This window comes from Canis lupus, chromosome 1 (assembly GCF_011100685.1).
Source record: "Canis lupus familiaris isolate Mischka breed German Shepherd chromosome 1, alternate assembly UU_Cfam_GSD_1.0, whole genome shotgun sequence".
NCBI lineage: Eukaryota > Metazoa > Chordata > Mammalia > Carnivora > Canidae > Canis > Canis lupus.
This window is the reverse complement of record NC_049222.1, coordinates 99432177-99457489: the sequence shown is the minus strand read 5'-3', so window position 1 is coordinate 99457489 and position 25313 is coordinate 99432177. Positions and strand designations below refer to the sequence as shown.

At 54.7% G+C, this 25313-nt stretch overlaps 1 protein-coding gene across 2 annotated transcripts in view; it reads right to left on the bottom strand.

The window, feature by feature from the left end:
- Positions 1 to 117: 117 nt before the first annotated feature.
- Positions 118 to 25313, bottom strand: part of BICD2 (BICD cargo adaptor 2) — a 39067-nt gene continuing 13871 nt past the window's right edge. The window contains exons 2-8 of one of the 2 annotated variants that reach the window (XM_038527393.1): positions 12866 to 13078; positions 8415 to 8567; positions 6776 to 7210; positions 5298 to 6305; positions 5028 to 5179; positions 3792 to 4002; positions 118 to 2179 (exon numbers count right to left, since the gene is read on the bottom strand). In XM_038527393.1, coding sequence (XP_038383321.1) covers positions 2174 to 2179; positions 3792 to 4002; positions 5028 to 5179; positions 5298 to 6305; positions 6776 to 7210; positions 8415 to 8567; positions 12866 to 13078 — 2178 coding nt within the window. In that variant the 3' untranslated portion in view covers positions 118 to 2173. Of the gene's footprint in view, positions 4003 to 5027; positions 5180 to 5297; positions 6306 to 6775; positions 7211 to 8414; positions 8568 to 12865; positions 13079 to 25313 lie in introns of both variants that reach the window. The other variant, XM_038527392.1, reaches the window with a different exon arrangement.

Genomic DNA, 25313 nt, shown 5'->3' with positions numbered 1-25313 from the left:
TCCTACCCCAGGGTTACTGACACACTGGTTGTGTTTCAGGCCCTGGAATCACATTGCCTGGCTGGACCCCCCATCACCAGAAGTAGGGGTCAGAGCAGCCACAGAGAACAAGTCTTGTGCTTTTGTATTATTCTTTATTTATTGGTCCTACCAACGTGACCCTTACCAGGCCCACAGTTCCTATGTGCACTGGCTTTTCAGACATCCGTGCCGCACGGCCATGTCCCAAGTCGAGACCAAATGCTCCTTCCTACTCCTTTCCATGCTCTGCCTCACTTTCTCAGAATCTGAAGGATGTTTGTTTGTGTCTGTGTAAAGGTTCCTTGGCAGGAGAACATGCATATGATCTTAAAATAAAGACAACATTCTGACACTAAGATAATGCACAGAAAAAAATACAGTACTCAGACGTCATTGCAAATAAATACCCCATACAGATGAAGTTATCGTAAATGTAACATTATTTCTTATGAATCAACACTGTAACAGAGGTGAGAACAGGGGTCCCTAGAACTAGGAATAAGAAATGTTTATTCCAGGAAACAGAATTCTTTTATTCTTGCTACTTTTATATTATTATAATTTGTCCTTTATTTTGGAGGAGGGAGGATGCGCTCTTCCTCCCTGAGTACCAATTTTACCGAGGCACCGCCTCACTCAGCAAACCCCACGGGATACAGCCCGGGATTGCCCGGGGGCTTTATTGAGTTCTGTTTCCTGAAACTAACAGTGATTAGTTACACCAAGCAAGAGAATATAGAACGTCTCTCCCTCACATCTGCAAAGAACGCTGCGGCAGCCCCTGCCGGCGCCCCGCCCCCCGCTCTTCACAAACGTGGTATGCTGTTCGCACCACTTGCTCAGCTTGTCCCGCAGGTCCATTTGGTTCCCAAAGCACACACGACGGGCGTGTGTTCACTTTCCTTTTCTCAGCTCCTGAATTTGCAAGGATCCACACGGTAAAGAATCACTGACTAACAGAATTTTGCACAATTGCTGTTTTCTTTCCCTCGATGAAGATGCCCAGGTTCCGGCGTGAAGGCGTGCGCCTGTTCACACCTGCTGCTCCACATTGGCCTTCAACATCCCCGTCTAGCTCTGCACTGTCCATTTAGAGCTCACCCTATGCTGGGACACCTCCCTTCACTGATGAAGGCACTGCTGGCAATGATTAATTACTAACAAAAAGGCGTTGAAACAGAACACCCTGAAAATTGACGGCTGTAGGATTTTCTAAGTGTACCACAATCTGGCACAAAAACCAGAGTAACAAAACAATTCCAATTTGGAATTTCACTGGTACAGTTGTATAAAATTCTGTTAATCAGTCATGCTTCCCAATGTCCTAAAACCCAGAAGATTCTGGAATTTGTAGGTAATACTACTCACTCAATAATTTATTTTTTGTTTTCAAGTCCCTATTACTGTTTAACCAGAGCAAAGGTCAAGTTTTCTTCTTGTTACATTGAACTATTCCTAAGAATAATAATAATACAATATGAAAAACCCCAGAATCGGAATACCCTGGATTTCTTAATGAACATGGCATTTAAAATCTGTAATTTCAAACGTGAACCATAATGCCGTTTGACCTAAAAGGCTGCTGAACCACAGCGTGGATACATTTCGCCGAGCTCTTTGCCGGGTCGAGGCCTTCACCTAAACCTAGAGCTACATGCTAGGAAAACACATCCGGGCCCCGTGCTGATGTCAGATCAACACGGCGGGAGCTAAGTGGAGCGCTACAGGACCACGAGACAGACCACGGCATCTGAGACCGTCTCTATGGGGGGATTAAGGAAGCAAATATAATATCAAAATATCAAAAGTGCACAGGTTGATCAGATAAAAAAGGGCATCTGTAACAGGGAGACCCCAGTGTTGAGCGTTTCTAGCGGGTTTCTAAGCGAGCCTGATGGCCGCTGTCCAAGCAGGTTCTTCAGCGCGGCACAAAGGCCTTCCAGGCAGCAGCTGGCGGCATTCTCAATTAAAGCTTTTTTTCCTCTGCCATTAAACACTCAGGGAATGCTAATTTGGAAAGAACTGCAGTGGCATATCCAAACACGTTTCTAAGTGGACTTTTGGGCTGCCCTTCCTTCCTCTGCGTGGGCCCACGGGAGGGGGAGGGGCTGCAGCGTGACAGGGCCGCGGCCGAGTCCTCCCGGCAGCTACTCTACAGCTGAAAACGGGAGAAAACAAGACAGCGTTAGAACTGGCACCAGTCAGACAACCGAAGCTCTGGCTGGGCAGGATGTGGTGCGTTAGTTGGCGGCAGAGAAGACCCGCATGTGTTAGGAGGGGCCGCCAGCCCCGGATGCCTCTGGAAGACGCCTGCAGGTATGGAGAGAAGCTGCGGCCAGGCTGGGCAGAGGGCAGAAGCGGCGTGCAGGGCCAGCGGGCAGCCATGCCCCCGGAAGACCTGCTTGCAGAGGGGTCAGCCTACCCCTCCAGGGGGTGGGGGCATCTGAGACCTGACATCCCATCAGCAAAGCAGTACAGAGCTGGGGACAGGCGCGACCTGGCCCGCATCTCTTGACTGCTGGTCAGCCGAAGCCAAGGCGGTTGGAACTGCACCTGGAAGCTGGTGGGGCCCAAGGGGGGAGTGGGGTGAGGGGCTGCGTGATGCCCTCTGGCCACAGGGCTCTTCAGGGAAATGACTGCAGCTTTATTCCTCTAACCCCCACAGGGCCACAGGGAGAGAAATACTGAGAAGTCCTGCTTCCGTCTGATGCAGCCTCTGGGGATGGGGTGTCCAGCCGCTGTTGCTGCCTGTCCCCACCTCCAGGTCTGTGTAGCTGTTAAGGATCCCTTCCTGTCCTGGGTGAGGCTCTGGCTACAGATGTGGGAGTCCCTCATTTTAGCCCCTCACTGGGGGTGTCCAGAGCCCTGTTTCAGGGGGTCTGATGGTAGGCAGAGGGTGAAGAACCCCTCCCCCCCCGATGGCCAGGGACACCCTACCTATGAAGGGACGGGCTTCCTGTGAGGATAGGGTCTGGCCAGGCACTTACAAAGGTTTTCTCATGAGAAAACCCTACGCCTTGGTCCTGCCAGTGCATCACCCCGCAGGCCACCTGACGGGTGTGCGATCTCAGGGAGGCTGCACCTGCTGAGTTCGGGACCCGGGTGCCTAGGCACCTGTGCACCACGCGAGCAGGAGTAGTGCTGTGTGCATGTGTGCCTGGGCGGGAGGATGCGGGGCTCGGGGTGTGGGGAGGACTGTGGACTTGTGTCCCAAACACAATGTGCAGTGAGATGCCACACAAACTGCAAAGGAATCCTCTCTGTAAACTGTGCCCGACTCTCTGGCTGGGGCCCCTAACACTGCTTCTGGCACCAGGGCTGCATTACACACATGCAGGGAACATGCAAGTTTCCTCTCAGGCTCCGTCCACCCCCCACACCCCACGGGAGCCAACGGCGCACGGGCCCCGGGAAGCCACGCGGCTCTGACCCCTGTGACCCCTCTCCCCACCAGGAGAGTGGCTGCCAGGAGGGGTCCCAAGGGCTGAGGACAGACACAGAAATCACAGGGTCCAGGTGGAAGAGCGCACCGCCTCGGCCAAGTCCTTCCCTCTGTGCATTAGTCACGGTTAAGACCAGCCTAGCACCGCGGTCCCACTGCTGCTGGGTTAGTGGAGGTGAAGCAGAGGGTGACGTGCGGCAGGGTAGCTGCAGCTGCGGCCCCCGTAACCCTAATCGCAGTAAATGTTATACTTCTCGCCACAGAGCACCTGGGTGGTGAGCCCGGCACCCTCGGCCCTGTCGCTGGCACAGGCGCAGGTGTGACTTACGCTCGGGGTGCCTGGCTTGGCCTTGGAGGTGGCCTTGGCGCGACCCCGCCGGGTCTGCTCATGATCCAGCTCGAGCAGTTCCAGCCGCTGGGTGAGTGCCAGCTTCTGCTGGATGGCCATGCGCAGCAGGGAGTTGAGTGTCTTCTTCTCGTCCTCTGCGGCCGCCAGCTGCCGCTGCATCTCATCCAGCTGTGTGATGTACTCGTCACACCTGTGGGGGCACCAGGGGCGAGGGCGTGGCTGAAGCAGCGCAAGGCTGAGGACCGGAGGGAGGCCTGGGCAGGGGGAGGGGGCTCCGAAGCGTCCTACTCACTGGGCTGGAGGGAAGCGGCTGCCCCCCAGCTCTCTGGGAAGTGCGCCCCAGCTGGTTTCCACCATGGGAACTGGGAGGTGGTGCCTGCCCTTCAGGCCCCAGGTGGCCGAGGGGTGCCTGGCCCTCACAGGTGAGCCCAGGCAGGATCCAGCTTGTTTCTGGAACCATGGGTGCACAGTAGGTACTTAGCAAGTGACCCGACGGATAAGCAGAGTACAGGCAGGTGCGCATGTCCTCTCGCCCTACGGGGCTGGGAGACAAACGCCCCCTCCAGGTCCGTCCCTCACCTCCACCTGTCCTTCCTCCCTGAGTCTGTGACCTCAGCTGTGTGTGAGAAGCCAAGTTCTTAAATGAAATGGCACGGAAGCGAGGGTGGCCAGGCCACCCGGGGTGAGGCACTGACCGTGAGGCCCCTTCAAGCTCTGCCCCCAGGACAGGGAGCCTCTGGGGAAGCCAGGAATATCCTACAACTTGAGGAACAGCAGCCTCTGACCAGATTCCAGCCCCACCTCACCCACAGCCTCAAGGGCCCTTCTGGACCACGAGGGCCCGTGCCTGCCCGACACCAGCCAGCAGGGGGGCATCGTGCCCCTCAGCGCAAACACCTGAACCCAGGCCCCCGGGCAGGCCTGCCCTGACTTCCTGGCACAGGCACCTGGGCTGCCGCGTCCACAGCTGGCTGCCCTCCCCAGCTCAATCCCAGCTGGCAGCTCACACCCCAGGGTCCACTGCTGTCAGGCAGGGAACCTTCCTGGGGAATCTGTAGACTTCTGCCGGGTTCTGAGGGTGGACTCCGCCCTCACGCTGCCAGCCCACCTTGGGCCGTGGGCTCTCAGCCTCCTCCTGTTGCATGCAAAGTGCAGGCGACACTGCAGACAACAACCCTGGGGGCTTCCACCTGGGGCCAGAGCCGTGGGCATTACCTGGTGGCAAACATGGCTCGCAGGGAGGAGAAGGTGGCCGCATCTTCCTTCAGGGCCTTCAGCTCGTTACGCAGTTTCATCATGGTCTCGGTCACCATGGCCTTCTCGTTCTCGTACTTGCTCTTCAGATTGGCCAGAGCCACCTCCGCTGTCTGGGGGTCAGACACACAAAGGGCAGGGGGTTGAGACACATGGGGAGGGGCCCTCCGTCTCCTCGAGCTGCTGTCCGAGGCCCAGGGAGGGACAAGACCCGCCCGCCCAGCTGCACACCTGCTTGTTCGCCTTGAGCACCGTGCGCAGCGTGGTGATCTGCTCCCGCTTGGTGCTCAGCAGTGACTTCAGCTTGAGGATCTCCTCCATGAGTGCCTCCCGGTCCTTGTCTGCAGCAGGGCCCAGCTCCTGGGAGGCCAGGCGCTGCCGCGACAGCTCCGTGGTGCGGTCCACGGCCGCCTGCAGATGCCTGATCTGGTCGCGGATGATGGCGATCAGGTTATAGATGTTCATGGGCTCCCGGCGTGGGTCACTCAGAGGGGAGGGCAGAGAGGGGCTGGGCGAGGGGCTGCTGTCCCCCGCCCCACCTTCCGTGGCTGGCGGCCCTTTGGGTAGGACGGGTGAGCGGCGCCCACGGGCTTCAGGGCTGCAGTGGCCAGCGCCAGCCGGGCCCTCTCGGTAGTAGTCCAGCACGACGCGAGTGGGAGTCTCGTTGTTGCACATGCACACATGGTGGTACAGGTTGGCCAGCTCTTCACTGAAGGTCACCAGCTCGTCCTGGGCCACGCTCAGGCTGCCCTGTGTCTCACCCGCAACGTCACTCACCTTCTTCAGCTCTGCCTGCAGCCGGGCCAGCAGCTCGCGATCCTGGCGGCTGGCCTTCTCTAGCAGGGAGACCTTCTCAGTGAGCGCCTGGCTCTCAGCCTCGTGGCGGCCCTTCTCCTCAGCATGCCGGGCCTCACCGGCCTCATGCTCACCACGCAGGGCTTTCAGCTGCTCGCGGAGCTCACCTGCCTCTGCCAGGGCCACACGATACTTGCAAGCCAAAATCTCAGGCCCATTGATGTCCACCTCATAGTAGTCCCCGTCCTCATGGCTGTCACGCTCCTTCTCGCTGTCCAGGGCTGTCCGCCGCTCCTTGCTGGCCTGCAAGCGCCGCAGGGCGGTAAGGTTCTCTGTGAGGCGGCTCACTTCCTCGCGCTGCTCCGAAAGGGCCCCCCGCGCCTGCTCCAGCTGCTTCTGTGTGTCCTGCAGTGATGCCAGCAGGCCCACCTTCTCCCGCTCCATCTGCAAGAGCACAAGAGCCCCATCATCAGCCCACCGGAGCCCAGAAAGACCCAGTGGTGACCCCGCCGGCACCACAGCTATCCCCCTGCAGGTCTGTGCTGTGTGTAATGAGGGTGCCATGTGTGGGGCCTCGATGGGCCCCTCCTTGGAGATGTGTGGTAAATGGGGGTGGGCCATGCTACAGATCCCAGAACTCTGTTCTATACAGGGCGGGAAACTCTGACATGACATGTCCAGAGGACGCAGCTGCAGGAGATCGCCTGTGAGCCCTATGAGGCAGCAGGAGGGAACCTGCAGAAACCCAGGCTGTACCTCCCCTCAGCTCTGCAGCTCCACTGATGCTAGCAGTGTAGACTCCATAATAAATACTAGCAAGAGGGGAATGGGGCACCATGAGAGCAGAGCTGGAGCAGGGAATGTGCACAGCCGCCTCAAGGCCCTGTGGCTGGGACGACCCTGGCCACCCGCACCTGCATCAGCTGCTGCTTCAGCTTCTGGATCTCAGAGATGTTGAGCTCGCTGAGGAGGTCAGACACCAGGCTGGGGGAGGGCGGGGCGAGACCGTCCTTGGAGGGCGTGGAGGTCCGGTTGTCCAGCGGCAGCTTGGCCAGGCTGGCATGTTCGAAGCCGTTGGCCAGGGCCTCTGTGTCGTCACCGAGCTTGAGGCCATCCAGGGAGACATGCAGGTGGCTGGTGTAGAGAGAGTCGTTGATGCTCATGTAGTGTGACAGCTCCTTGCGGAGGCTGAGCTTCTGCTCCCGCTCCGTCTTTAGGGTCTCCAGCGCCTCCTCCAGCTGCCGCTCCGAGATCTCCTTGAGCCTGATGGCATCCTCCAGCTGGCTGTTGAGGTACTCAGTCTCCTCCTCCAGACGCTTGATCTCGTGCTTGAGGCCCTCAAACTCCACCTGGGGAAAGAGCGACAGCGTCTTGTGCCTGCACAAAGGGGAGGCAACAACAGGGCTCAGAGCGCCACTGTCAGCAGAGCCAGGATGCTCCTCAGAGCCACAGATGCCACGGAAACCAGAACGCATGTCTCTGCTGCAAATGCTGCAGATGTCAGGCTACTTACAATGTTACTAACTGCGTCCTGACTGTAGATTCCACAAAGTTACTTAGTGAACATTAATTGTTAATTGAATATTTTAACAAATATAAAACATGTACCACGACCATCACTTGTATTCCGGAATCCAGAGGGACCCCGACCCGGAGGCTCCCCAGGGGAAGCGGAGGTGGGGAAAGAATCCAGAGCTGCATGTATCTGGAGGTGGATGAGGGGGTAAGTGCGGACAGACACCAGTGCCTGCAGTGGGGACTTGGGAGTCTATGGGAAATTTAAAAAAAACATTTCTTATTCCAAAAAAACAAAAACATTTCTTATTCTGTCATATTGGTGCAAGAAATAAGGAACAGACCACTTATATGTGGGCCCGAGAGGACCTTAGGGACTCACAACTTGGGGCAGGGGGAGGCCCGGGGAGGGGCCAGCCTCCACCACCTGCCACCAGGGCCTAGTCCAGCATCACGGCAAGTCTGTTGTGTGGCCCGAAGCAGGCGCTCTGTGCCTGGTGTCATGCTGCCGACATAAACACCCGGGCCATGCCCCCCACACAGATGGAAACGTCCAGGGAGGTTAGGGGATCCTGGGGACATAGGTGGCAGGTGTGGCCCTGGGATACCACCTGGATGTCCCATCAGCAGTGGCAGTGACCTTCCTTACCCCGCTGTCAAAGAAGCCTTCTCTCATCCCACCTATTGCCGGGGTGTCCGAGCCCTGACACGTCCCTGCTGGTCCTCACTGCCCATCGGCACCTCCTGGTCAGGACCTCAGACAAGGGGCTGGCAGACCACGGACAGTGGGAGGGACGGGTCCAGGGCTCCAGGGGTCATGGGTGCATCCTGCTACTGCTGCGGACAGATGGAGCTGGACAGCCTGCCCCTGGGCTCCGGTGTCCCCTCTGCTTCACCTCTGGTATTTGTTTCCTCAGGGGCTGACTGGGGACCCCATGGCCACCCCCCACCCCGCATCCACGCCACGCGGCCCTAAGCTGGGCTGTGGGGAAGGCAGGGGCGTGCCATGGAGCACGGAGGCCGTAGCCAGATACTTGCCTGGTTCTGCCTAAGCACAGACACCTGCTTCTGCAGGCTGATGTTCTCCTCCTCCAGCTCCGAGTAGTCCTGCAGCAGGCGAGCCTCGCGGAACTTGTACTCCTTAATGTCATCCCGCAGGCGGCCACGCTGGGTCTCCACATTCTGGTTGATCTGTGTGGGCAGTGGCCACGAAAGTGACTTAGGGCCCTGGGGAGCCGGGAAGTGTGCCCCAGGTGTGCCCTCGGACTCAGCACCGTGCCCCACTGCTTGTATCCGAGAAACGAAAATGCAGGTCCACACGGTACCAAGTATGCAAACTCCCCAGAAGCCCGCCTGACAAACAGGGAAACAACACGTGGTCGGTCCACACAATGGGGTGTCATGTAGCCATAAGAAGAAGGTGATGCCACAGCTGTGACGTGCAGGAACCTGGGACCCCCACCACAAGAGAAGGAGACCAGATGCATGGTTATGGTTGTGTGACTCCAGGTGTTCAGAACAGACCGACCTGCAGGCAGAGGAGGAGGAGAAGGGGCGGGCACCGGGGGCAGTGACGGAGCATCCAGAGTGCACCTGGGATGGTACCTGACGTGTGCACAGGTTAAGTGAGTAGTCAGGGATGTGGATTATCTCAGGGAAGGGGCTTGAGGATTCAGGGTCAACACTGACGTGAGGCAAGTGTGGCAACCAGGACTCAGGGATTCCTAGCCTGCTGCCACAAGCGCCCTGACCAGGGCCTGGCTGGGTCCCCTGGCCTCCATCCTGGGACATTCTGGGCTGTCCTGTTGTGTCGCAGGGCAGTGAGTGGCTCCCCGAGCCCTGTCCACTGGGCCAGCTCCCTTCTGTGCCGAAACAAATGGCCATGCTGACAGCCCACCCTGACCTCCTGGACCCTCTGCACCCCAGAACCGAGCGCCAGGCTGTACATGGGAAGCTGCACACTGGCTTTGCCCTTGACCGAAATGTAACCTGCATGCTGCAGAGCATCTGCCAATGGCGCGCTGTGGCTTCAGCAGGCCCAGAGTGAGTTACCTCACTTCCCGTGCACATGCAGTACGTGCTGGCCCATCCCCCTTGCCTTCGCCCACACTCGTGGGACAAGGCCTGACGTGGCCCCTGGAGGGGTGGGAGCCAAGGCCTAAAACCCACCCAGGCCACAGGTTTGCACATCACGACCCACAGGCCGTGGTGAGACCCATGAGCAGCTCCCCCTGTGGCCTGGGCAGATCCAGCCTTCCCCATGCAGTGTGACATGCCCATGAGGTCTATGGGGTCCCCAGAAGTCACCCCACCCTCCTCCAGGGACAGCACAGCCTCCAAGCATAAGCCCTGGGGCTGACAGAGGGCACGTGAGTCCTGTGGGCAGTGAAGGGAGTCCCCAGCTCACAAGCTGGCCCCAAACACCACGTGGCAGGGCAGGCGAGGGAGCACCATCCACTGACGTGAGACCCAGATGCCTGCATTTTGGGCCCAAATTGGACACGGCAACTCTGCCAAGCACACGCCCAACTCTGAGCACTCAAACCAGTTCCAACTGGCCACTGGGTGGTTTGGTTCCCCCAAAGAAGCATCTTCTTCCAGGTGGCCTGTCAACTGCAGCCCTGAGGACAGGCACAGGCAGAAAGCAGGGGACGTCCTGTCCTGACAGGCCAGAGAAGGTGGGCGCGGGAGGACCAGAACTCGGGGGCCTGGCAGGCTCCCTCTCCGTGCCCTCGAAGCCTCCAACCCGGCACCTAGCACACTCATGCCTCAGCCCCCAGGCGCCCTGAGTGGGAGTAGACCCTCCCCTTCCATGAGGAAACCATGCAGAGGCGAACGCACGGACACATGGAACTGTGCAAAGACAAACACACACCCACGCACTCTGGGCAAAATGCTGTCCTCACACGGGCCAAGCCAGGCCTCTACTCACCAGCCCTGTCCACCCCAAGAAGGACTGAGGCCCCCAAGTGGGTGTATGGGGGGTGAGCAGTGAGGTCATGCCAAGGAGACTCCCTGCCTGGAAGGTTCCAAAGCAGTGCTGATGCCCTAGGCCATGGGTCCTGCCACCTGGAGCATGGCCACTGGACTCTGGGTATGGGGAAAGAGTAGCAGGACAGGGAATACAGGGCCCAGCCCTCACGAGGGGCCTGTGACAACTGCACAAGCCAGCCAAAGGACATGGAGGGGTCTTGGGGCTTGGGGGGGGGTGTCTCCCCTCCCACCCCAGCAGGTTCTAGGCAGGTTAGCAGCAACAGCCCAGGCGGGACCTGCTGTCTCCAGGCAGACACCGCAGCTGGTCTGGTCAAGCAATGTGGCATCTGCAGGGACATGGATGCTGCCACAGCTGCTGTGGCCAGAAGGAGGGCCGGCCCTTGGCGGGGACAGGAGGGGGCAGCCAGGGACCTTCTCCTGGTCCAGAGACCCCCAAGCACCTGGCAGGTGTGTCCCGTGTGCAGCTGCAGAGACCAAGGCTGGCCTGAGTTCACCTGAGCCAGCCGTCCAGGCAGGGGGTCCACCTGTAGACACGCGGCCTAGACCCCCAACCCCCTGGGGGCTGTGCACCTCCTGGTGGGGTCGGTTCCCAGGAGACCCACCCTCTTCCTCCTCTGTGTGGGACTCCACCCCTGCTGCCTCACCTACACACCACAACCCCCACCTGGAGCCTGGCAAGGCTGCTCCTGACCCCTACCCGCCCTTCCAGCCAGCTCCAGGCACCACCAGGCAGCAACCAAGCCTCCCTGGCTCCTGCCCTGGGTTCCAGGGCACAGAATTCCACTGGGATGTCTGTCATTTACTCCAGGGCTCAAGGCACGTGCAGTCCACCTGGGGCAGCAAGGACAGGGCCCCTGGGCAGAAAGGTCACCTGGGAGGGCCCCACTGGGCAGGTGAGGTGGACTGCCTCCAGCCCAGCCTCTCAAGGGCAGCCCCCCCTTGCCAAACAAGGACCCCCTTCCCCTCCCCCAGCGAATCCCTGGAAGGCCTCAGTCTGTGCACCAGACCTGACTGCCTCCAACCAACTGCTCCCCAGCCACCCCAGATTCTGCTTCTCCATCTCCAAAATGGGTCTCAAGGCCTTGTCCCAGGACAGATGCTAGCTGGGCCCATCCACACAAGTGAAGAGGTCAGAGGTCAGGACCTAGGGCTACCAGCCCAACCCTAGGCATGCGGACAAACCACCTGCTCCTTAGTTCCCCCCACCCCCACAGGGTCACCGAAAGGACAAGTTCTGGAGCAGCTGGAACCATCCCATGTGCTGAGCACACCTCACACAAATTGCACTACAGAGGCCACGAGGTCCTCCCGGAAAGCCGGCATTAAGCTGTTGGGGTTTGGTCAGAGGGCATGGTACAGCTGGCATAGCATGAAATGGGCATGGCAGCTGGACCGGGCACTGGGAACTACAGCTACCCTCAAAGAGGGGATGCCCCAGGGGGTGACCCCGCACAGCTTGCACGTCACACCAAGGCAGGTGGAGAGTGGCCTCCTGGGGGCAGTGCATGTCATTACATGCATGTAGTCCTGGCTCCTCCACCAGGCCTGGCCGTGGGTGCCAGCCTCATGGGGAGAGGGGACGGCCACTTCAGAGGCCAGGAGGGAGCCTGGCACAGCAGCTCAGGGCAGCCACATGCCCAGGACCAGCATAAGAGCGATAGGAACAGGGTGCGGATGGGGCTGGGCCTGTGGGGCGGGAGGCAGGGCCCTGAGAGAAAAAGGTGGCTGAGCGTGCATGGGGTGGGGAGTGGCCGGCTTCCTCCTGAAGCACCAACAGGAATGACAGGAATCCCAGCCCCACAAACCTGCTTCCTACAGGACCAGTTGAGCTCATGTCCTGACACCCAAAGCCAGGAGTCAGCAGCTTACCGGGGCTCTCCCCATGGCTCAGACATGAGGAGCCAAACAGCCCTGGCCAGGTGAGGCCACCTGGTGGGGCGAGGCTGCAACCACCTTGGTGAGGTCACCCTGCATTCCCAGAGGCCCTCCCCTCACCCCCACCGTGGTAATCCCGGTAATCCCACGGGAAGAAATGAACTCACGAACTCTGGCTCCACACATCTGAGGCCTGCCCACCCCCTGGATCCAAGCCCAGTTCTTCCCAGGCCTGCAGACCTGCATGAACTGTGACCCCAAGCCAGGGTAGGTGACCGTTCTCCACTGCTGCCAGCCCCTGGGCTGCGTCTCACACCACAGGAGCCCCCTGCCAGCCTCGGGTGGCCCTGATGTCGAAGCGTGGACCTCAGAACCACCCGTCCATCTGGTCGGCTGTCCCTGCCCCCAAAGTACACAGGGCAGAGAGCAGGTCCCCGTGGCCCAGAACGAGGCCCCTCGCTCTTGCTGATGAGAAGCCAGGGGCCTTAGGCCACGGCCAGAACAGCCCCCACAGACTCCAGGCCACACCCACTGCCCCGAGCTCGCTCACCCCCCTTGAGGATGGCCACATGCGGAAGGCACGACACACCTGCCCTGCCCTCCCCTGGGCTCGCCGGTACCTCCTTCAGCTCCTGCGCCACGGATGCCAGGCGCTCATTCTCCGACTGTGTGTTGGTGAGCACGTTCCGCAGCTGCTTCAGCTCCGTCTGCAGCTCCAGCACCTTTCGCACGTAGTACTGTTCCTTGGAGGCCGACTCCTGGATCAGACTCTCCTCCCGGCTCTCACCATCCGCGGCCACCTTCTTGTGGTTCGTGTGCGCCTGTCCAAACGCCTGCGCAGAGACCAGATTCTCGTAAGACAGAGGCCGCCGCCTGCAAGCCCTGAGGAGGACACCCCGGTGGGGACACTAGGGTTGGGGGGGATACAGGGGGTGGGCCATGGACGAGGGAGTGCAGGACACCTGAGGGCTACACAGGGCAGCAGGGCTAGTGGTCAGGTGGGAACAGAGCCAGGGAGGAGTGAGGTGGGGCTGATGGCCAAGTGGGGCCAGGCAAGGAATGACCCAGACGATGAGGTGGCCCTGGGACCCCCAGCAGCACGGACCCTTTCGGGAGTCAGGCTGCTGACCCAGGAGTGGGGCAGAGAAGTCCTGTCCTAGGACCAGGGCAGATCTGAGGCCCACATAGCACCCCTCTGCCCCACTTCAGATGGAGAAACAGGCCAGGGCGGCCTGGGAGGGTGTGAGCCCAGGTGTGGGCCAAGAGAGGAGATGGGAAGGTGAACCAGTCGACAGACCAGCGTGTGTGCCCCAGCGGGAGACCCCGCCCACCTGCCCAGTGTCTGGAGGAGAGCTGAGAGGACGCCCTAACCCCACCAGGCCCAGAGGGGAGAAGATGCCCCCATCCCCACCCCATCCCCATCCCCACCCCCACCCCAGGCCAAGGGAGGGCTCCCAGGGAGGAGGCGGGTACACCTGGCATGGTGTAGCCGACCAGTCTCAGCCTAGGCCCAAGACCAGTCACCAGGACAACCCCCATGGGCCTCCCCCCTCACTGGCTACCCCATGCAGACTCCTTACAGCCTCCCTGCTCACTGGGAGGGCTCTTGAAGAAGGAAGAGTTGATGTCTTTATTTCTTGAAAGAAACGGGCATTTTCACTTATTTCACTATCTGAGATGAAACCTAGGAATTCTGTCCAAGAAAACTGGGAAAACAGGCATAAGGGGAAGGCTGTTACTGCACAGGACCACCTTCTGACATAAAGAACCAAACCGTAGAAAGCTGGTGGGGCCTGGCTAAAGGAAGCACAGTCTGGTTGGGGTCAGCATTCTGTGAAAACGCCCATTTCTTTTCAAACCAAGTCAGCTCTGCTCTGAGACTCCGGGTGCTGTCCTCTTCTGTCTCAGTAGATAAAAAGTCTACACAGGACTTGCCCAGCCTGGGCAGTGGCCCTGACCCCTAGCTGCACAGCAGCCTGGGGTAAGCAAAACCTACCTAACTTCTGGAAGCAGAGCAAGGACCTGACCCACAGGGCAGGTGTGCTGGAGAGCCCCGGCCAGCTGAGGGCTTCCCCCTGAGCCTGCAGACAAGCCCAACCAGGTGGCCAGGGCCAATTACACGCACAGCCTCAAATTGGAGTGTGGACATCCCACTGGGTGTGGAGTCAACCATTAGAGGCTGTCCCAAGGCCAGACAGCTCAACGCGGTGATGCATGCAAGCGTGTGCACATGCACGTCCAGGCCTGCCAGCCATCCAGGCCTGCCAGCCACGGCCCAGAGACTGGTACCTCCTGCTGAGCTAAGAGGACAGTCACAGGGACTGGGAGTGGCTCCTCATGCAAAAGTGATCATTAACTGGGAACTTTGTGTCAATTTTCAAGTCATAGGACAACCAAGTAGTGAGGCACAGGGCACAAGCAAGCTCCAGGACAGCCCTCATCTGCCTCAAAGGGCCCGTGGCCATGGTGCTGGAGGAGATGGTGGGGAGCAGGCCAGGAGGCCTTCAGGGAGGAGGCAGTGCTGCAAGACGGTGGACAAGGCAGCAAAGGCAGCAGACCTGCGGACAGAGGGGACAGTCAGTGCGAACCTGTGAGGGCACCACCCAGGTGGACCACATGGAGTCACCAGCGGCGGGGGCAAGGAGGTGGAGCAGGTTGTGACCTACACAGCTGTAGGCTTCAGACCACATCCCCGAACAACGCACAGGAATAACAACAGCACCATCTCGCACTCAGGGAAACCAGCAGGCCACAGCAGTGAGCATGGCTCAGACTGGCGCCATGGTAGCTGGGGGCTCAGGATGCAGGCCGAAGCCGGCACACACGGGGCGGCGACCCTGAGGCCATGGAAGGTATGCAAGATGGAATCACAGAGTGATGCGAGGGGAGCACTCACTGCAGGGATTAGCAGCCGTCCACGATGCAGAATAGACTGGCAGGCTGAAGACACAACTGTGGGTTACCCAGGGTAGGCGGAGCCCCAGGGAAGAGGAGGGTGAGGACAGAATACGCACTAGAACCCAGAATGGTCTAAGACATCCAGAATTACACGTAGTGGCGCGTCCAGCCCTGAGCACAAGTAACATGAGAGAAACCACACGAAACTCCCTAAAGCCGGCATAGCAGAAGAAACACTAAAACCACCCAGAGGGATAAGCAGTACAAGATGATATCAGATTTCTCCGGCTATGGGACACAGCAGAATCACCCTGAGAAAAAACAAAGCAAACCCATTACCGAGAGCGCTCTGCCCATGAACCTCCACAAACAGCCATGAGATGAAGACAAGGGCTTGAAAGGACTGAGCACCTGCAGACCTGAATGACCAAGACATTCAATAAAATCCTTCAGGCAGAAGAAAAACAATACCAGATGGAAATCTAGATTTAGGAAGAGGAGTGAAAAGCACCAGAATTGATAATTACGGAATAAATATAAGAGACTTACTGTTCTTATTAAATTCCTTTTTTTTTTTAAATTATTAAATTCCTTTAAAAGATAATTAACCAGGGACTCAGTGCCATCTGAATCAAACTGCCAATGGCTTTTTTTGCAGAAATGGAAATTCATATAGGATTGCAAGGGGTCCAGAACAGCTAAAACAATATTGAAAACAAAACAGGAAGATTCAAATTCTCTATTTCAAAAACTTTATATAATGCTACTGTGACAATGACCGTGTGGTACTGGCATAAGACAATCCAGACCAATGCAACACAAGAGTCCAGAAATAAACTGTTGCATATGCGGCCAATTATTTTTGACAACAGTAAAAAGATAATTCAGTGATGAAAGAATAGTTTTCAAAAAATGGACATCCACATGCAAAACAATGAAGGTGAATCCCTACCTCACATCATATATACAAATCAACCCAAAATGGATCAGAAACCTAAATGCAAGAACTACAACTAAAACTTTCTGAAAAGGGGCATACATCTGCGTGGCTCAGTGATGGAGCATCTGCCTTCGGCTCAGGTTGTGATCCTAGAGTCCCAGGATCGAGTCCCACATCGGGCTCCCTGCATGGAGCCTGCTTCTCCCTCTACCTGTGTCTCTGCCTCTCTCTCTCAGTCCTCACAAATAAATTTAAAAAATCTTAAAAAAAAAAACTCTCAGAAAAAAAAAAAACAGGGATTAATCTTCATGAACTTATTGGCAATGGGTTTTTAACATGTGACACCATAAGCATGAGCAAAAACAACAAAAATAAACTGACTTCATAAAAATTAAAACATTTGGTATTAAACGTTTATTAAATATGGCACCAAAGAACATCATCAAGTGGAAAGACAAGCTACACAATAGGAGAAAATACTTTAAAAGAAAACCATTAATTTATTTATGAGAGAGAGGATTGGGGGGGAGGGAGAGAGAGAAAGAGAGTCTCAAGCAGACTCCTCTCCGAGCAGCGCTCGACATGGGGCTCAGTCTCACAACCCTGAGATCATGACCTGAGCTGAAATCAAGTGTCAGACACCTAATTCACTGAGCCACCCAGGGGCTCAGGAGAACATACTTTTAAATCTTCTATCTGATAAGGTTCTACTGTCTAGAATATATAAAGAATGCCTGTAACTCAACAATAAAAACACAGCCTAATTTAAAAATGGACAAAGAATTTGAATAGACATTTCTCCAAAATATAAATAAACGAGGGGGCAGCCTGGGTGGTTCAGCGGTTTAGCACCTGCCTTCAGCCCAGGGCATGATCCTGAAGACCCGGGATTGAGTCCCACATCAGGCTCCCTGCATGGAGCCTACTCCACGCTCTGCCTGTGTCTCTGCCTCTCTCTCTCAAGAATAAATAAAAAAATAATCTTAAAAAAATAAATAAAAGACAAATAAGCTCAAGAGAAGACACTCAATGTAAGCAGACAATAGGGAAATGGAAGGCAAGTCAAAAGCATAATGAGATAACTGTAATGGAGGATAAAATAAGGAAAATAACAAGTGCTAGCAAAAATATGGAAGAACCAGAACCCTCATGTATTGCTGGTGGGAATGGAAAATGATGCAGCTGCTGTGAAAACCAGCCTGGCAGACCCTCGAAAAGTTAAACAGAGTATCATATGGTCCTACAATTCACTCCTGGGCATAAACCCAAAAGAAATTAAAATATACATCCATATGAAAACTTGAATGCTAATTTTCATAATAGCCAAAAAGTAAAGACAACGCAAAAATCTACTAACTGATAAATGGATAAACAAAATGTGGCCTATCGGGATCCCTTGGTGGCGCAGCGGTTTGGCGCCTGCCTTTGGCCCAGGGCGCGATCCTGGAGACCTGGGATCGAATCCCACGTCAGGCTCCCGGTGCATGGAGCCTGCTTCTCCCTCTGCCTGTGTCTCTGCCTCTCTCTCTCTCTCTGTGTGACTATCATAAATAAATTTTTAAAAAAATGTGGCCTATCTATACAACAAAATATCAGTAATAAGTCAGAATGAATTACTGATACACAGTACAACATACATGGACTCTGAAAATATTCTGTTATATGAAAAAAAAAAAAGTCACAAAGGACTACATATTGTATGATTCCATTTATGTGAAATATCCAAACTGGGCAAATCTATAGAGAGTGTACACAGATTGGTGGTTGCTCAAGGCTGGAGATGGAGCTGGAAGGGGTGACAGCTAAGGCTCAGAATATCTTTTTTTTTTTAAGATATTTATTTTTTGAGAGAGAAAGAGAGAGATTGCGAGCACTAGCAAGGGGAGAGGGGCAAAGGGAGACAGAGAAGCAGACTCCCCACTGAGCAGAGAGCCTGACTCAGGGCTCAATCCCAGGGCCCTGAGAACATGACCTGAGCCCAAGGCAGAGGCTTAACTGACGGAGCCACCCAGGTGCCCCAGCTCAGGGTATCTTTCGACTAATGAAAATATTCTAAAATTGGTCATGGTATCAATGCACAACTCTATGAATACACTAGAAGCCAATAAATTGTACATTTCTTTGGATTGTACGTTTTTTAAAAAGATTTTATTTTTAAGTAATCTCTGCACCCAACATGGGGCTTGAACCCACAACCCCGAGATCAAGAGTCACACACTCCACTGATGGGGCCAGCCAGATATCCCTGAGTTGTACTTTTTTTTTTTTATTTAAAAAATTTTTTTAATGAGAGAGAGAGAGAGAGAGAGAATGCAGCAGAGACACAGGCAGAGGAAGAAGCAGGCTCCATGCAGGGAGCCTGATGTGGGATTCGATCCTGGGTCTCCAGGATCAGGCCCCTGGGCTGAAGGCGGCGCTAAACCGCTGAGCTACCCGGGCTGCCCTTAGTTGTACATTTTATTTTATTTTATTTTTTTGAGTTGTATATTTCAAATGAGTTAACTGCATGGTATGTTAATTATATAAATAAATAAAGCTGTTAAAAATAAAGTTGTTTACAAATATTAAAGAATAGAAAAAGATAAACTATGCTAATACCCATCAAAAGAAACCTAGAATGCTTCTATTGATATTAGATAAAGTAGATTTCACTGCAAAGAATATTACCACAAATAGAGGGTTATTTCATGAGAATGAGGCTAATTACAAAAAATATAATTCTAAATGTGTATGCACCTAATAACAGAGCTTCAAAATACATGAAGCAAAAACTAATAGATCTCCAAGAATAAATAGATCCAAAATTTTAGTTGGAAGCCTCCAAAGTCATCTCTCAGTTACTCAGACTGAGAAGACAAAAGTATCAGTAGTAGGACATAAACAATACAAACAACACTATTGACTAAACTGGCCCAAGGGACATGTAAGGAACCCCAACCAACGGCAAGAGCTCACACATTCTTTTCAGGGACACATGGAACATTGACCCAGACGGGCCGTATTCTGGGACATTAAACACATCTCAAAATTAAAAGGATTCAGGCCATACAAAGTAGGTGCTCTACCCACAGAAAATTAAATGAAAAATCAGTAACAGAAAGATCTGTTCAGAAAATCCCTACACAGGGCAGCCCTGGTGGCTTAGCGGTTTAGCAGCGCCTTCAGCCTGGGGCATGATCCTGGAGACTCAGGATGGAGTCCTACGTCAGGCTCCCTGCATGGAGTCTGCTTCTCCCTCTGCCTGTGTCTCTGCCTCTCTCTCTCTCTCACATGAATGAATGAATGAATGAATAAAATATTAAAAAAAAAAGAAAATCTCTACATATTTGGCAATTAAACAACATACTTCTAAATAATGCATGGATTAAAGATGAAATACTTTTTAAGTATTTTTTCTTAAAGATTTATTTATTTAATCATGAGAGACAAACAGAGAGAGAGACAGACAGACAGAGGCAGAGACACAGAGGGAGAAGCAGGCTCCCATGCAGGGAGCCTGATGCGGGACTCGATCCCGGATCCCAGAATCACAACCTGAGCTGAAGGCAGACACCCAACCACTGAGCCACCCAGGCATCCCCTTTCTAAGTATTTTTAACAGAATAAAAATGAAATGAATATGAGAATTTGTAGGATGCCACTAAAGCAAGTATTTAGGATATTTATAGCACTACATGACTATTTAGAAAAAAACAATCCAAAACCTTAGCTTTCACATTACAAACTAGACCAGGTACTGTGTATGGGGCTTGAAGGCAGAGCTAACAGCCTTGCAGTGCTGAGGAGTAGCGTCCAGTGTTCACTCCAGCTCCCCAAACCTGCTTCTCTCCAGAGTTTTGCCCAAATGGTCCCAGGGCCTCCCAGGCCAAGGGATAAAGGTTTTCAAGACCTGCCTGATGGCTGCCACCCTCTTATCTCCTCATCCTAGGTATCAGGTTCCCTTGTATTGAACACAGAACTAACAACCCTACTGGAGCATGGATTGCACCCTCTCCACAGGCTGTGTGCTCCTCAGGGAGGACGGTTTCTCATTTATGGTGGGTCTTTGGGCCCATGTGCTGTGTGACAAGAGTTTAGCCAGTCACACGGTCTCCCTTCTCAGCCAGGTGCCTGTGTATTAACTCAGACACTCAACCAACACTGGACAGCATGGGCGGGGGACAGAGAAAGAGATGAGCACACACTGCCTAAAATCCTCTCGAGCACTCACCCTCTGGTGGGGGTGTGTGTGAGTCATACATCCAACTACTCAGGAAAACAGCAGGTGCTAATGCTAAGCACATACCTGTACTATGTATATGTTCTGCCAAAGCAAGCACATACATACCTGTTCTATGACCCTCAATTCCCACTTGGAAGAGAAATACCTACATGTGTGTATGAAAAGATATGTTTTTTTTTTAATTTTTATTTATTTATGATAGTCACACACACAGAGAAAGAGAGAGAGGCAGAGACATAGGCAGAGGGAGAAGCAGGCTCCATGCACCGGGAGCCCGACGTGGGATTCGATCCCGGGTCTCCAGGATCGCGCCCTGGGCCAAAAGCAGGCGCCAAACCGCTGCACCACCCAGGGATCCCTGAAAAGATATGTTTATAGGAATATGATTTACAAAAGCCTCAGACCAGACAGCTCCCAGCAGTCTGTCGATAGAAAGTATGTGATCCAGTCACATGATGGAATACTACACAGAAATTAAAATTAGTAGGTCACTGTTACACAGACAACAGATGAATCTCACATCATGTTGGAAGGAGCCAGACACAATAAATAGAGCAAATACTGTGTGACTCCATTGATACACACAGCTTTAAGGATAAGTAAGATGAATCTATGCTGCTAGAAGTCTGGACAGGGGTGGCCTCTGGTTGGGATGGGCCCTCGAGGAAGGCTTGTAAGGCTGGAGGGTTCCAATTCTTGATGTGCTATGTTCAGCTTATGAAATTTCACACTTATGACTTGTGCTCTATTTCCTCCCAATTAAAAGTAAAAATAAAAATAAAACTCTAGAAGAAGAGCAAATGTAATTCGAAGAAAAAAAGGCCAAAGTAGGGGACACTCAGGTGGCTCAGCGGTAGAGCATCTGCCTTTGGCTCAGGGCATGACCCCGGGGTCCTGGGATCGAGTCCCTCATCAGGCTCCCCGCAGGGAGCCTGCTTCTCCCTCTGCCTTATCTCTGCCTCTCTCTGTGTCTCTCATGAATAAATAAATTAAATATTAAAAAAAAAAGACCAGAGTAGAAATCAGTGATATAGAAAAAAAGATAAAGAAAATCAATGAAATCAAAAGCAAGTTCATTGAAAAGGTCAGTCAAATTGATAAACTACCCAGCCTAATGAGGGTTGGGGGCAGATGATGGATACCAAGAATGAATGGTGACAGCACTACAAACACTAAAACTAATAGGGGAATATTATTAACACCTTTACACTAATAACTTTGACGACTTAGTTGAAATGGACAAATTCTTTAAAAGACAAACCACTGAGTCTGCTCAAGAAGAAACAGATAATCTAGAGGGCATTAGGTGAAGTGAAGTAAATCAGACAGAAATACTACATGATCTCTCCTCTATGTGGCATCTGAAAAAAACCAAGAGCCATGCTCATAGATACAGAGAATGGATTAGTGGTTACCAAAGGCAAAGAGCTTTGAAATAGGCAGAGGTTAAAAAACAAAAGAAAGCAATTTTTTAAAAAGATTGATTGATTGATTGATTGATGATAGACATAGAGAGAGAAAGAGAGAGAGGCAGAGACACATGAGGAGGGAGAAGCAGGCTCCATGCCAGGAGCCCAACGCGGGACTCGATCCCGGGACTCCAGGATCACGCCCTGGGCCAAAGGCAGGCGCTAACCCGCTAAGCCACCCAGGGATCCCCCTACAAAAAGCAATTTTAAAAAAGCTAATAAAAAAAAAAAAAAAAAAAAGCTAACTGTATTGAGTTTTCCTTAAGTTCTTTATTTACCATCCTCACCATTTTTAAGTGTACAGTCCAGTAGTGTTGATGACATTCACACTGCTGTACAATATGTCTCCAGAACTCTTCATTTTTTTTTAAAAGGACAATGCAAAGACAAGACACAGACTGAAAGAAAATCTACACAAATCACAATCTGATAAAGGACTTCTTTCCAAAATATAAGAGCTCTCAAAACTGAGTAAGAGAAACTACCCCATAAAATACGAGCAAAAGAACTGAACAGATGTTTCCTGTAGAAAGACACATGTGTGGGAAAGGAGGGCACGAGATGCTCAGAGGACAGTGACTGGGGAGATGCCTCTCATACTCCAGGAACTTGGGGATGAAGACACCTGCCCCCCACTGAGGCCGGCACATGCCACCCTGCTGCCAGGGTATGGACAGGCAGGAAACCTGGCAGCTTCTTCAAGGGGTATGCAGACACCTGATATGAGGCACAGCCGTCCACCCCAGGTCATCATCCAAGAGCAGCGACAACGGTGTGCAGACTGAGCGTCCCGCAGGAAGGCCTGTGATACCTGCCAATCCTCCTGAAGCAGCATGGGGAGGGCGTCGGATCCATGCCGGCCCCTCTCCGTCAGCGACACCCCTCCAGCTGTTTACCCCAGGTGTCCTACCCCAGCTAGGAGGCCCCATCCCTGTGCTCACTGCTCAGCTCACAGGCCAGAGGCCGGGAATCTGAGGTGAAGGCCATGCCCCTGTCCCGCTCCCACCACCTGAATCTCTGCTGATCAAAGCATGCCCCAACACCCAGCACCACCTGGAAACCTGCTTCCCCCCCCAGGAAGTGCTCGGAGCAGCAGTGTGCACCCTGACGGCATGTGAGGCTGTGGGCGTGCTCGTCCTGCCCTGCCTTGCTCCTCTCAGGCCAGTGTTCACTGAACGCCCCAAACTTCCCTGGCTGCTATGAGGAAGAAAGCTGATGCCTTCCTGGACCGCAGGATGCACGTCTGGGCTTGGAGGTACCCAAAGCCGTGCTGGGGTGATGTTCCCAGAGGGGCACACCCTGCCCACAGTCCTGAAGTGCCCGGGCCAGGCGAGCTCCAGCGTGGCCGGGCACACCCAGGCGTGAGGTCACGGGCAGCTGTACACACGTTCATCCTTGCCATGTGGACACAGCACACACACCTGTACTCAGGGCCACATGTGGCAGGGGAGGCTGGGCTTGCCAGGCAAGGAGGGGTTCCTGGGGCAGGGGCAGTGGGGGGGGGGGGGCGGCAGCAGGAGCACATGTCGGGCAGGGCAATCCCCAGGGGCCATGAGACTTTAGCAGCGGGGAGTACCTTCCCCAGGGGGCTGGACGGTGGCGCAGGGTTGTGGGAGGACCAGGGCCCAGGGGATGTGGGATAGCAAGGGGCAGGCCCTCCCCACACCGTCCTCACCTGCCTGGTACGCAACCACCGCAGGCCCAGCATGCCACAGCCTCTTCACAGGCTGGGCGGGCAGTGACCACGAGGGGCGTGTGATCCTCCATCGGTCCCCGCTGGCACACAGGAGGCTCCAGACCCTTGGCCCCCACTGGGCCCCCACAACCTAGTGTGGCTGAGATGCACAGACAAGGGCCAAGCGCTTCTCCTGAGCAGGGGACAAGCAGCCTGGCCCTGGGAGGGAGGGGGGGTTGCTGCAGCCCTGCCAGCCACCCCTGCCCAAGCCTGGTTCTGTAGGCAAAGCTGCACCAAAACGGAAGCTGGGGTCACTGCCCTGGGTCCACGGGCACTAGAGGGAGGGCTTGGAGGGTCTCTGAGCCCCAGGTCCACACACGGTCAGCGACCCCGATGGGCGTGGAGAGTTGGCTGCCCGCAGGGTGTAGGGGACAAGGATGGGAGGGTGGGGATGTGGGGGCAAGCAGGAAGAGACCCCAAGCTGCTTTGCACTCTGGGCACCAGATCTGTGCTTGCCAGGCCCCCAGGGAACACCTGTAGCTCCAGAGCAGGGACCTACTGCAGGTAGGGTCTGTCTGTCCCAGTGCTGTCTGCAGGCTGAAGGCCTAGGAGGCCGGAGGGCAGAAACCGGACCACCCCGCCCATTCCTGTTCCGCTGCCGCCCACACTGAATCCAAGCTCATCCCTTCCAGAGACACACCCAAAATTGATGTTTCCCAGCAGCTGGATGTCCCTCAGCCAAAGGGACACATGAAATCACCACCACACAGGCCCGGGGGCTGCGGCAACGGCTCCCAACTCCATCCTGTGGGGCAACAGCAGCCACAAATGGCACAGAGCTGTAAACTCTCTTGCCAGTCCAGGCTGAACGGCATGATGTGGCCTCAAGATGTAGTCTGCTGACCCCTGGTCTAAGCCAGCAGCTCATCACCCGCAGCCACTTGTGTGGCTTGTTATACAAGACTTAGAAGCGTACGTAGAAGGTCTGTCCCCAAGTCCAGCCTGGGCAAGGCTGTGCATCGGTCAGGTTTGGAGCGGGAGGGCTCTAGGGTCAGGGATGCGTTAGGAATAAGCCCAGAGGCAGGACTCAGCTAACTGGGAGGAGCCCTGGACAAGAAGCTCCCCCTCAGCCATGGCCAACCCCAGCACCTGGCCGACAGGGGAGTGGGGATCAGTACAGGGGGTGCTCGCTGCACCCTGGGCCCGTGCGACATGTCTGACCCAGCGCTGGGGCAGCTGGGAACCATGCCGGTGCAAGAGGCCTCGTGAAGCTAGAAGAGCAGCCCCACAAGGGACCGCCCCACGCGTGTGGTCAGCCAGTCCCCGGGGCCCTGGAGGGCATTCTGCTCTGCAGTAGCCACGCAGTCTGTCCCCCAAAGGGAGCGACCATGAGCTGGCCACCACCCTGGCCCATGGAGGCCGGCCCCTGGTTTCTCACATATGTACGTGGGGCCCAGAAACAGGTCTGTGTGAGGAGACAGAACCCAAACACTTAAAAACTGATCTCTTCAATAATATTCATACCCAAGAGGGCCTATAGGACAAATAGCAGGAAATGTATCCTCTCAGCACATGGGGATCGCCACCCGAGCAGCACTGTGCTGTGGGAGGGGGATACACTAAAAATACTCTGTAAGGATAAACACAAACACAGACTCAATAAGGTAAACAGACCCATCTCAAGGGAGGTGTCACAACAAAGGCTCAAAGCACAATAAAAAAGCAAAAGCAAGTGGGCTGGTGTATTTTGTCCACCTGGAGACGGTCTTACCCAGGGTGGTGGCCTACGTGGGGCACCTGCCTCTGAATCAGGCAACCAGAGGCCAGTGCCCCCGCCTGCCCTGTGCACCTCAGGAGGGTATGC